Source organism: Heptranchias perlo, chromosome 30, assembly GCF_035084215.1.
Source record: "Heptranchias perlo isolate sHepPer1 chromosome 30, sHepPer1.hap1, whole genome shotgun sequence".
Classification (NCBI taxonomy): domain Eukaryota; kingdom Metazoa; phylum Chordata; class Chondrichthyes; order Hexanchiformes; family Hexanchidae; genus Heptranchias; species Heptranchias perlo.
Genome location: NC_090354.1, coordinates 588,961 through 602,089, shown reverse-complemented (window position 1 = coordinate 602,089; position 13,129 = coordinate 588,961). Strand labels below are relative to the sequence as shown.

At 46.9% G+C, this 13,129-nt stretch overlaps 1 protein-coding gene across 1 annotated transcript in view; it reads right to left on the bottom strand.

Moving 5' to 3' along the window:
* Positions 1 to 13,129, bottom strand: part of cntnap1 (contactin associated protein 1) — a 96,427-nt gene that overhangs the window by 30,653 nt on the left and 52,645 nt on the right. Inside the window, exons 7-14 of the mRNA XM_067969300.1 lie at positions 12,422 to 12,565; positions 10,473 to 10,749; positions 9,118 to 9,267; positions 4,342 to 4,513; positions 3,925 to 4,031; positions 3,342 to 3,464; positions 2,231 to 2,434; positions 1,479 to 1,635 (exon numbers count right to left, since the gene is read on the bottom strand). Of these exons, the coding sequence (XP_067825401.1) occupies positions 1,479 to 1,635; positions 2,231 to 2,434; positions 3,342 to 3,464; positions 3,925 to 4,031; positions 4,342 to 4,513; positions 9,118 to 9,267; positions 10,473 to 10,749; positions 12,422 to 12,565 (1,334 nt within the window). The remainder of the gene's footprint in view (positions 1 to 1,478; positions 1,636 to 2,230; positions 2,435 to 3,341; positions 3,465 to 3,924; positions 4,032 to 4,341; positions 4,514 to 9,117; positions 9,268 to 10,472; positions 10,750 to 12,421; positions 12,566 to 13,129) is intronic.

Sequence of the window (13,129 nt, the reverse complement as noted above, 5' to 3'; positions counted from 1 at the left end):
CAAAGAGAGAGAGAGAGAGAGACAAAGAGAGAGATCAGTCAGAGCTGTAAACAACAGACAATCAGTCCAGACGTCCCTTAATAAAGAGCATTAAAGTATTTTGATAATAAATACTTGGATGAGTGTGGATTGATTAGGGAATGCCAGCACGGATTTGTTAAAGGCAAAGCGTGTTTAATTAACTTGATAGAGTTTTTTGATGAGGTAACAGAGAGGGTTGATGAGGGCAATGCAGTTGATGTGGTGTATATGGACTTTCAAAAGGCGTTTGATAAAGTGCCACACGGTAGGCTTATCATCAAGATTGCGGCCCATGGAATAAAGGGGGCAGTAGCAACATGGATACAGAATTGGCTAAGTGACAGGAAACAGAGAGTAGTGGTGAACAGTTGTTTTTCAGACTGGAGGGAGGTGTACAGTGGTGTTCCCCAGGGGTCGGTGCTGGGACCACTGCTTTTCTTGATATATATTAATGATTTGGACTTGGGTGTACACGGCACAATTTCAAAATTTGCAGATGACACAAAACTTGGAAGGATAGTGAACAGTGAGGAGGATAGTGATAGACTTCAGGAGGATATAGACAGGCTGGTGGCATGGGCGGACACGTGGCAGATGAAATTTAACGCAGAATAATGCAAAGTGATACATTTCAGTAGGAAGAACAAGGAGAAGCAATATAAACTAGAGGGCACAATTCTAAAAGGGGTGCAGGAACAGAGAGATCTGGGGGTATATGTACACAAATTGTTGAAGGTGACAGGGCAGGTTGAGAAAACAGTTAAAAAAGCATACGGGATCCTGGGCTTTATAAATAGAGGCATAGAGTACAAAAGTATGGAAGTCATGATGACCCTTTATAAATCACTGGTTCGGCCACAACTGGAGTATTGTGTCCAGTTCTGGGCACCGCACTTTAGGAAAGATGTGAAGGCCTTAGAGAGGGTGCAGAAGAGATTTACTAGAATGATTCCAGGGATGAGGGACCTTAGTTTTGTGGATAGACTGGAGAAGCTGGGGTTGTTCTCCTTGGAACAGAGACGGTTGCGAGGAGATTTGATAGAGGTATTCAAAATCATGAAGGGTCCAGACAGAGTAGATAGAGAGAAACTGTTCCCATTGGCGGAAGGGTCAAGAACCAGAGGACATAAATTTAAGGTGATTGGCAAAAGAACCAAAGGTGACATGAGGAAAAACTTTTATACCCAGCGAGTGGTTATGATCTGGAATGCACTGCCCGAGGGGGTGGTGGAGGCAGATTCAATCATGGTCTTCAAAAGGGAACTGGATAAGTACTTGAAAGGAAAACATTTGAAGGGTACGGGGAAAGGGCAGGGGAGTGGGACTAGCTGGATTGCTCTTGCACGGATTCGATGGGCCGAATGGCCTCCTTCCGTGCTATAACCTTTCTATGATTCTAAACAAGACTGTTCTCCCTCTCCCAGTAACCATTATCGGGCACTGGGTGCCGCACTCACCACTGCCAGCTGTCTGCGTCACAGTTGCAGTAATACTTGGGGTCGGTGCAGGTCCTCGCCATCCCACACGAGCACCTCTGTATTCCAGGGCTCGCGTCTCCCCAATAGAAATGCTTCTCAAATCCACGGCCAAGCCACCAGGTGAAGGGCAGCCCAGCTAACGGAGAAATCACAGACACGGATAACTCGCAGGCGCTCTCGGGGGGGGGGGAACCGCAGGCGCTCTCGGGGGGGGGGGGGGGGAACCGCAGGCGCTCTCGGGGGGGGGAACCGCAGGCGCTCTCGGGGGGGGGGGCCGCAGGCGCTCTCGGGGGGGGGGGAACCGCAGGCGCTCTCGGGGTGGGGGGGGGCCGCAGGCACTCTCGGGGGGGGGGGAACCGACCGCAGACGCTTTCGGGGGGGGGGGGCCGCAGACGCTCTGTGTTTGGGATGGGACACTGTGTACCTGTGAATTCAGTGCTTCATCAGTGCACACAGCCCGCTCGATAGGTCAGAGTTTGGTATCAGTCACAGAACGGATCTGAAACTAAAGAACTGAACTTTCTCCGTGAGCTCATTCTCACGGCACTGAGTCGGGTTACCGATCTCTGGGTTACCGATCTCTGGGTTACCGATCTCTGGGTTACCGATCTCTGGGTTACCGATCTCTGGGTTACCGATCTCTGGGTTACCGATCTCTGGGTTACCGATCTCTGGGTTACCGATCTCTGGGTTACCGATCTCTGGGTTACCGAACCAAATGCTTTACTCACACGGACTGTTCAGGAGTCTGGACCTGGAGCAGGAGAAGGAAATACTCTGTTCGCAATATTCGGCTCCCAGAGTTAGTGCAGAAATCTCCTCCTCTGTGTTATTGTAGTATTTGATGTTCCCCACAAATGGTTTCTCCAAACTTGAGCCTGTTACTTTAGTGTCCTGTTGTTGCAGATGATAAATTATGGTCCAGGCCTTCTCCTCTGCAAATACAAGGTCGTCAGTGAGTAACAGTATCGGCATTTCCAACTCCTCTCCCACACTCCCGATCCAACACACTCCTGATCAGAACCTCCGATACTCCAATGATGCCCAGTGCGGTGCCCAGTGTGATGCCCGATGCCCGCTGTGATGTCCGGTGCCCGGTGCCCAGTGCGATGCCCAGTGCCCAGTGCGATGTCCGGTGCGATGCCCGGTGCCCGGTGCGATGCCCGGTGCCCAGTGCGATGCCCAGTGCCCAGTGCGATGTCCGGTGCGCAGTGCGGTGCCCAGTGTGATGCCCGATGCCCGCTGTGATGTTTGGTGCCCGCTGCGATGCCCGGTGCCCGCTACGATGCCCGGTGCCCGCTGTGATGCCCGGTGCCCAGTGCCCATTGCGATGCCCGGTGCGCAGTGCGATGCCCGGTGTGATGTCCGGTGCCTGGTGTGATGTCCGGTGCCCGGTGCCCAGTGCGATGCCCGGTGCCCAGTGCGATGCCCGGTGCCCGCTGTGATGTTCGGTGCCAAATGCGATGCCCGCTGTGATGTTCGGTGCCAGGTGCGATGCCCGGTGCCCAGTGCTATGCCTGGTGCCCAGTGCTATGCCCGGTGCGATGTTCAGTGCCCGGTGCCCAGTGCGATGCCCGGTGAATGAATAGCTCCCACCCCTCAGACCACTAAGCCTTCGACCTGAGCTGAGACAGCGACAGAGGCCGGAGCCTGGACTAGGAGTGGAGTTTGAATCAGAGGAGCGGTCACCTCCAGGGTGATGTCCTACAGTGCGTCAGGTGACGGTCTGGAGAAGTGTGGCCATCGAACATTCCTGGACCAGGGGGAGATTACCAGGATGATTTTTGGTAGGGTACAGGATCAGGCCCAGAACAGGATGATGGACAGATAGCAAATAAATACCTGTCATTGTACAGCGAACAGTAAAAGGTCTCGATGGTCCACTCCCATCGGGGTCAATGGTGTAGTTTCCTGAAGTTCTGATACCGAGTTTTCTGTACCCATCACAGGACTCAGGATAGAGAGCTTTCAGTAGATTAAAAAAAAGGGGAGAGAGAAGACAGGAGGAGGGAGAAGACAGGAGGAGGGAGAAGACAGGAGGAGCAAGGAGGGGAGAGGGAGTGAGGGGTAGAGGGAGTGAGGGGTAGAGGGGGAGAGGAGAGCAAGGAAAAGGGGTGAAGAACAGGGAGAGGGAAGGAGTAGGGTGAAGGGGAGAAAAAGGCAATTACAGTGAAAGATTGCATTCCAGACGTGTACACATGGGGTACTTGCAGACAGAAACACCGCCCCTCCCCCACTGTCAGCCTCATATTTTCCAGTAAGCTATTTTTGGTAAACGTTTCTGCTGCTAGGGAATAAAAGCCCCCGTAAAACAGCCCAATATCAACATCAAACACTCTCAGGGCAGGTACAGAATAAAGCTCCCTCTACACTGTCCCATCAAACACTGCTCCTCCCACACTCCAGTTAACAATCCGTCACTCACAGTTATGACAGGTTGGTCCTTTATATCCGGTCCTCTCACAGTCACACACAAAGTCCTCGGATGTCTGCTTACAAATCCCTCCATGTTCACACAGGTTTGGGGAGCATCTGTCAATTGGGAAAACAGGTAAAACAGCTTAATTAAGACAGTAACTGATATAAAGCATTTGACTTGATACCAAAAAGGATTTTGGATACTGAAATGTACGTAACTGTACAGAGTGACTGTTTATTCAGGGTGAGGGTCACTCACTGTGTAACTGTACAGAGTCACTGTTTATTCAGGGTGAGGGTCACTCACTGTGTAACTGTACAGAGTGACTGTTTATTCAGGGTGAGGGTCACTCACTAACTGTACAGAGTCACTGTTTATTCAGGGTAAGGGTCACTCACTACGTCTGTTGTTCCCGTCACCTACCTGTCTGTTATCCCGCACGTGTTAAACAACATCTCTGAATATCTTCCTAGTTTGCGTCGTTTTACCAGCTCCAGATCCACAAGATAATTGTCCACGAGGATATGTTGCATGCAGCCATGGAACACACTCACGTTAGAAAAACAGCCCAAGTTCCTCATACTTGTGGGGCAGCCTGTGATGTGAGCAGAGCAGAAAGTGACGTCGTGTGTTAGCATCCAAGGAGATGGAGTGACTGGAAGGGAGGACCATTTTCAACAATAGGCTTATTTAAAAAGGAGAATAATATAACCACAGGAGTATGCTTCAAACTTTAAGATGCCATGGATAAATAATGAGGTTAGAAATAAATTAAAATGAAGAAAAGGGCTTGTGGGAACTCAAGATATGATTAAAAATAAAAGAATAAGAGAAAATAAGTAAAGAGATTAACAGATGAATAAGGAAAGTGAAGAGAGAAAATGAGGAGAGAATCTCAAAAAATATTTTAAAAGGACAGTAAAGTATTCTACAAATATATCAGTAAAAGGAGAATTGTTAAATGTGAGGTTAGGAGCTGAGAGGAAAGGAGTGTCAGTTAAGAGAGAATAAATGGAAATTGATGGGAATATTTAACAAGGATTTAATTTCAGTGTTTACAGAATAGAAGGGTACTCGAGTGGTAAATACTGAACTGGTTAAACATGAGATGAGAGATATAATAACTAAAAGTATTAGGGAAGTTAGTTAAGGTAAAGGAGGATATCCAAGGGTCCGGAAGGGAATGGGGAAAGAATTAGCAGAGGCCCGAGAATGGATATTCCAGGGCTCTATTGAGAGTGGGTGTGTGCTGGGCGATTGGAGAGTGCACAATGTCACTCGTAACCATTCTCAAAAGGGAGACAGAACTAATCCAGGGAATTACAGGCCAGTTAGTTTAACATCTGGGATAGGGAAATAAGAATTTTTAATTGAAGATTAAGTTACTAAGTATCTAATTGAAGTGAAAATGGATTTCAGAAAGGAAGCTTGTGCTTGATAGACCTGAGGAAGTGACTGATACAGTGAATGAGGAAATGCAGTGGATTTGATGTACACTGACTTGCAGAAAATCTTTGACAAGATACCTCACAAGAGACTAATGGAGAAGATTAAGGGGTATGGAATTAGGAGGAGGGTAGTAAATTGGATCAAAACTGGTTAGAAGGGAGTGTTCGAATCAGAGTTAAGGGCAGTTTCTCAGAGTGGTTGGAAGTGGGTAGTGATGTCCCACAGGGTTCAGTTCTGGGGCCACTTCTGTTCACCGTGTGTATCAAAGATTTGGATATCGGCCTAGAGGGAGTGGTGTGAAATTTGCAGTTGATAAAATAGGAGACAAGGCAAATAATTTTGAAGACCATAGGAAGCTGCAAGGAGATATTGATAAATTGGGGGAATAGGAAAAATGTGGCAGATGGAATTCAATGTAAGTGTGAGGTGGTACATTTTAGTAAAAAAATAAAAGTAGTAATTATACTCTGAATGGGGGAAGGTTGAGGGATGTGGGAGAGCAGAAGGATTTGTGGGTTTAGGTTCACAGGACATTAAAAGCAGCACCTCAAGTGGATAAGGTCATAAAGAAACCTAATTGGTTAACGGGCTTTATGGCAAGAGGTATAGACTATGTCAAAAGGAGGCTTATGATGAATGGAAGGTTCATAATACAGTAGAGAACCAGGCTGAATACAGAAAGTACAGAGGAGATCTAAAAAAGGGAATAAGGGGGGAAGAGAGTATGAGAATAGATTAGCAGCTAACATAAAATGAGCCCAAAAGTCTTTTATAAACATACAAATAGTAAAAGGGCAGTCAAAGGACGCGTGGGACCAATTAAGGACAAAAAAGATCTTTCTTGTGGAGGCAGAGGGCATGGCTGAGGCACTAAATGAATACTTTGCATTGGTCGTCACTAGAGAGGAGGATGCTGCCATTGTAGCAGTAAAGGAGGAGGTAGTGATATTGGATAGGATAAAAATAGATAAAGAGGAGGTACTTAAAAGATTGGCAGTACTCAAAGTAGAAAAGTCACCCGGTCCAGATGGGATGTATCCTGGGTTACCGAGGGAAGTAAGGGCGGAAGTTGCGGAGGTGCTGGCCACAATCTTCCAATCCTCCTTAGATACGGGGGTGGTGCCGGAGGACTGGAGAATTGCAAATGTTACACCCTTGTTCAAAAAAGGGGATAAACCCAGCAATTACAGGCCAGTCAGCCTAACGTCAATGGTGGGGAAACTTTGAGAGACAATAATCCGGGACTTGGAAAAGTCTGGGCTAATAAATGAAAATCAGCACGGATTTGTTAAAGGAAAATCGTGTTTGACTAACTTGATTGAGTTCTTTGATGAAGTAACGGAGAGGGTTGATGAGGGTAGTGCAGTTGATGTTGTGTATATGGACTTTGAAAAGGCATTTAATAAAATACCACATAATAGACTTGTAGCAAAATTAAAGCCCATGGGATTAAAGGGACAGTGGCAGCGTGGATACAAAATTGGCTCAGGGACAGAAAGCAGAGAGTAGCGGTGAACGGTTGTTTTTCAGACTGGAGGGAAGTATACAGTGGTGTTCCCCAGGGGTCAGTATTAGGACCACTGCTCTTTTTGATATATATTAATGACCTGGACTCGGGTATAGAGGGTATAATTTCAAAGTTTGCAGATGACACGAAACTTGGAAATGTAGTAAACAACATGAAGGATAGTAACAGACTTCAGGAGGACATAGACAGACTGGTGAAATGGGCAGACTCATGGCAGATGAAATTTAATGCAGAGAAGTGTGAAGTGTTGCATTTCAGTAGGAAGAATGAGGAGAGGCAATGTAAACTAAATGGTACAATTTTAGAGGGTGCAGGAACAGAGAGACCTGGGGGTGTAGGAACAGAGAGACCTGGGGGTGTAGGAACAGAGAGACCTGGGGGTGTAGGAACAGAGAGACCTGGGGGTGTAGGAACAGAGAGACCTGGGGGTGTAGGAACAGAGAGACCTGGGGGTGTAGGAACAGAGAGACCTGGGGGTGTAGGAACAGAGAGACCTGGGGGTGTAGGAACAGAGAGACCTGGGGGTGTACGTACAACAAATCTTTGAAGGTGGCTGGACACGTTTTCGACAGCACCTCCCAAACCCGCGACCTCTACCACCTAGAAGGACAAGGGCAGGAGGCACATGGGAACAACACCACCTGCACGTTCCCCTCCAAGTCACACACCATCCCGACTTGGAAATATATCGGCCGTTCCTTCATCGTCACTGGGTCAAAATCCTGGAACTCCCTTCCTAACAGCACTGTGGGAGAATTTTCACCACACGGACTGCAGCGGTTCAAGAAGGCGGCTCACCACCACCTTCTCAAGGGCAATTAGGGATGGGCAATAAATGCCGGCCTCGCCAGCGACGCCCACATCCCATGAACAAATAAAAAAAAGGTTGAGAAGGTGTTAAAAAAGCATTTCAGATCCTGGGCTTTATTAATAGAAGCATAGAGTACAAAAGCAAGGAAATTATACTAAACCTTTATAAAACACTGGTTAGGCCTCAGCTGGAGTATTGTGTTCAATTCTGGGCTCCACACTTTAGGAAGGATGTCAAGACCTTAGAGAGGGTGCAGAAGAGATTTACCAGAATGGTCCCAGGGATGAGGGACTTCAGTTATGTGGAGAGACTGGAGAAGCTGGGGTTGTTCTCCTTAGAACAGAGAAGGTTAAGGAGGAATTTAATAGAGGTGTTCAAAATCATAAAGGGTTTTAACAGAGTAAATAAGAAGAAACTGTTTTCAGTGGCAGAAGGGTCGGTAACCAGAGGACACAGATTTAAGGTGATCGGCAAAAGAGCCAGAGGCGACATGAGGAAACATTTTTTATGCAGCGAGTTGTTCTGATCTGGAATGCGCTGCCTGAAAGGGCGGTGGAAGCAGATTCAGTAATAACTTTCAAAAGGGAATTGGATAAATACTGGAAGGGAAAAAAATTACTGGGCTATGGGGAAAGAGCAGGGGGAGTGGGACTAATTGGATAGCTCTTTCACAGAGCCAGCACAGGCATGATGGGCCAAATGGCCTCCTTCTGTGCTGTATCTTCTATGATACTATGTGATGGTGAATCAATATAAACCCCAGTAAGACCACAGTTGGAGGACTGTGTGCAGTTTTGGGCCCCACCCTATAGGAAGGATATTGAGGTAATGGGGATAGCAGAGATTCACTGGGATGCAGTCTGGTGTGAGAAAATACAAATACAAAGAAAGACTTGGAAAATTGAGACTGTTTTTGTTACAAGAGGAGATTGCAAGGTAGTTTGATAGAGGTAAAATGATGAAGGGATGGCATCGAGTAGATAGAAACAGACTGTTTCTAGTGATCGAGGGTCTAGAACGAGGGACAAAGATGTAAGATTAAATTCAATAGGCTTAGGACAGCAGGAGAAACTTTTTTCACAGAGAACTGTGAGGCTGTGGAATGCACCAGAGTTAGTGATTGAAGCATTTACCATTTAAGAACGAGTTAGATCGGTGGTTGAAGGAAAAGGGAATAAAGAGATCTGGGAACAGGGCAGGTAAATGGGATTGGGATGTAGAGAATAAACACCAACATTGGTCGGACCGAATGGTCAGTTTCCATGTTATAATTTGTAAGTAATTCTACGTAATATGTAACAGTTACGTGTTATTGTTGACATCTGTTAATATTGAACACAATTTCTTGGCCCCCTATATCAGAGGCAAAACGTGAGCCAAGAAAATGATAAAACAAGGCACTGACACCCACCTCCAAAGTAATAGCGATCGCCCGTCTGGACCCGGAGCGCATGATTAATCCGCACTGGTGACTCCTCCCGCTCATCAATGACAACAAGAACAGAATCCATTCGGGCCACCAGTTGAACCGAGTGCCAGTGTCCATCCGTCAGGTTATATCCTGGCAGAGCAGAGAGGAGAGAGCTGGAGCTGAGAATGGGGCTGTGGGTAACTGAGTGACCCCCCACACAATCCGCTAGCTGCATTTCTCACTTTACTATTCCATGCATCAACATTTTAAATTAATCAACCAGCTGATGTAATATGGAATAAAACAGCAATCTGTGTTTCCATAAACATCCTCCTTCCCTCCCCTGAAACACAGACATTGCCCGGGGACCAGGAACCTCAGCCAATGGCTCACTTCTCACACACCAGCCTCAATCGGGAGTCAGCGGGGCACACGCACACTTACATGTACACACACGCAAACACAAACGGTCACTTGTATACACGCAAAATCACACACTTATTTGTATGTGCACACACTCAAAAGTGCACACGCGCAAAAACACTCGCACATATGTGCACACATACAAATATGCACTCGTATGTACACACACATGTACACTAGGAGTCACTAAACATTAATCAGGAGAAGGTTTGGATGGTTTTTCCACTCCCTCACCACTGGTGCTGTGCTGCCTGAGTGTGGCTCCATGCCACCCTGGGCAGTGTGGCTCTGTGTTACACCTGTCAGTGTGGCTCCATGCCACCCTGGGCAGTGTGGCTCTGTGTTACACCTGTCAGTGTGGCTCCATGCCACCCTGGGCAGTGTGGCTCTGTGTTACACCTGTCAGTGTGGCTCCATGCCACCCTGGGCAGTGTGGCTCTGTGTTACACCTGTCAGTGTGGCTCCATGCCACCCTGGGCAGTGTGGCTCTGTGTTACACCTGTCAGTGTGGCTCCATGCCACTCCGGGCAGTGTGACTCTGCTACACCTGTCAGTGTGGCTCCACACTACACTGCGCAGTGTGGCTCTGTGCTGCACCTGTCAGTGTGACTCCATGCTATGCTGGGCAGTGTGGCTCTGTGCTATGCCGGGCAGTGTGATTCCATGCTACGCCAGGTAATGTCCCGGTGCACCAATGTCATCAGCTAGTTACTCAGTGCAGTTTAAGCCAGTCATGAGCCAGTTAATATGGGTGTGAGGTACAGATTCCCTGTGCTGTTCCAGACCAGTGACTCAGCTGGTATCCATGGAGATGGCACCTCAGTGACTATCCCACCACAGGGCCACCATCTGGAGTCTCAGCTTCCAACTGAGTGGAATAGAAATGGAAAATGGACCAAGCTGAAAGGAGGGGATTTTCCCGAATGTTCCACCTGCAGCAAACTCCAGTCTTTTATTCCCAGTCTGTTGGAACGATATATTGATCTGCCCTTCGCTTAATCCCATCTCCAGCCACCCAAGACCCTCCGAAAAGTTGCTGAAGAGAAGCAGACCACTTGTGTCAAAAGTTCGGAAACTGAAGGTGACGGCCAGTTGGTTCTGCATTGGTAGCCCGGGCACCTGCACAAAGCTGACTGCTGAGGAGAAGGTTATGGGATAGTAGACCTTGTCCTTATAGAAGAATTCACGGCAGTGAAAGCGTACATCACCCTGATCGGAGAAACAGAAAAAATAAACATCAATAAAACAAGCTCAGATCGAACTGTAAACCCTTTCTCTGACATCTCAAACCGAGCTTTAAAATTCAACTCACACGCAATCTTCACGTCAAGATAGAATCATAGCATTTACCACACAGATGGAGGCCATTCTGCCCATCGTGCCTGAGCTGGTGCTAACTCCATGCCAGAACTATCTACTCTAATCCCCATTCCCTGCTCTGTCCCCTAACCCTTTAATATTTTGCCAAGAGTTTATCTAATTCCCCCTGAAATGCTGTGCCTGACTTGGACCAGCAGCCCCGTGTGATAATGTATTTCATCTTCTATTAACTGTGGAGAAACCTCTTCCCTTCCCCCTTTATGCCTCCGAGTTGATCCTCTTGTTACCAATTCACCAGCCAATGGTGATTCACTATTTACCCTCTCAAACCCTTTCACAACTTTAAATACTCCGATTACATTCTCGTAACCATCTCTGCTCCAGCAAATACAACTGTAGCTTTTCCAAACCTCTCCTATAATTATATCCTCCCAGTGGTATCCCCCCAGGGAATCTACGTTACCCTTGTCCCTTCCTATAATCGAGGACCCAAAACTGTACACAGTTCTGCAACTGTGGCCCATCCAACATCTGTATAGGTTCATCTTCACCTCCTCCCCTAAAGCCCAGAATCAAAGAGCTGGCATTGGCATGATGGGCCAAATAGCCTCCTTCTGTGCTTTACGATTCTACGTATCACATTGGCCCTTTTGTGGCTTGTTCCACTGGCGGCTAATGGAATGTTGGCCTTTATCTTCAGGGGGCTGGAATACAAAGGGGAGGAAGTTATGCTTTAGTTGTACAAAGACTTGGTTAGACCCCATTGGGAGATACTGCATTCAGTTCTGGGCACCGCACCTCAGGAAGGATATATTGGCCTTGGAGGGAGTACTCCTCCAGCTCTGTGTATTTCCCCCCAGCTCTCTCTATTCCTCCACTCCAGTGAGTGTTTTACTATTTTCAATCTGTTATTTTTCTTGAATGTAAAGCTCCACATTGAACATGGGCCTATCCACAACTATATCCTTCTCTCTTCTTTATTACAGTTTGCTGAGACCCTAATTTGGTATTTGCAAATTCTCATATTACTCTCCCTGTGCCCTTTCCACAGAGAATAAGATCTCAATGTTAATTTGAATATTTCACACAGTCTCCCACAGGGAGGTGGAAAATGTCAAGAGAAGTGATTTATACAAAATAAAAGCCATTTGTAGTCTCACTGTGAGCAGGAGACACAGCACAAACCAGAAGATGGAGCAGTCTGTCAGACCATCCATACCCTGACCCACATCCTTTATAAAACCAGCCAGTGGATCCATCTCTCATGTTTTCTACTAAACTTTCTTCTCAAACTTCCTTAAAAAGATTTGACAAGTTTTTCAGATTGGACTCTGTTCTTTCACAAATACAAATATGTTTGGCAGGATGGGTACCGCCCCTTCACTGACAGGTTATTCTCCATCTCATCCTCTTTAACATAACGAGCATTTCTTTTCCGTGTGCATGTCTCTCTCTCTCTGGTAACTAGTTAAGAAAGAGGGAGCTAACGACACTGTCTAGGACTTGGTGACCGGTTATCTGCACAAGAAGTCAGTCAGATTTCACTCTGACTGTTCCATACCAGGATCTGTGTTTGTGAATGACCTGCTCTGGCCAGGTCGATGACACTGATGTTATTGTACATGATATTCTCCACACAGCCCCGGAAGTTTGGTTTGTCGAACAATCTCCGTCTCTCAGCAGTTATCAGTCCACCAAAGAAAATCTGAAATAAAGGTAAAATATAAGAAAATAACATAAGAACATAAGAAATAAGAGCAGAAGGCCATACGGCCCCTCGAGCCTGCTTTGCCATTCAATAAGATCATGGCTGATCTTCAACCTCAACTCCATTTTCCCGTCCTATTCCCATATCCATTGATTTCCTCAGTGTCCAAAAATCTATCAATCTCAGCCTTGAATATACTCAACGACTGAGCATCCACAGCCCGCCCGGGTAGAGAATTCCAAAGATTCACAACCCTCTGAGTGAAGAAACTTTTCCTCATCTCAGTCCTAAATGGCCGATCCCTTAACTTGAGACTATGCCCCCAGTTCTAGACTCTCCAACCAGGGGGAACAGCGTCTCAGCATCTACCCTGTTGGGTGAGTGGGTAATTAAACAGCAGAGTATAAAACCAAAATCAGACAGTGACTGGGTCAGATTGAACAGAACCCAAACTATCGACTAGAGAAATGGCTAAAACAGCATTTTACTCGACATTGATCAATATACAACTCACCAATGGTGACAGTGATGTAAATGATCTGTATACGAACAGTACATGCC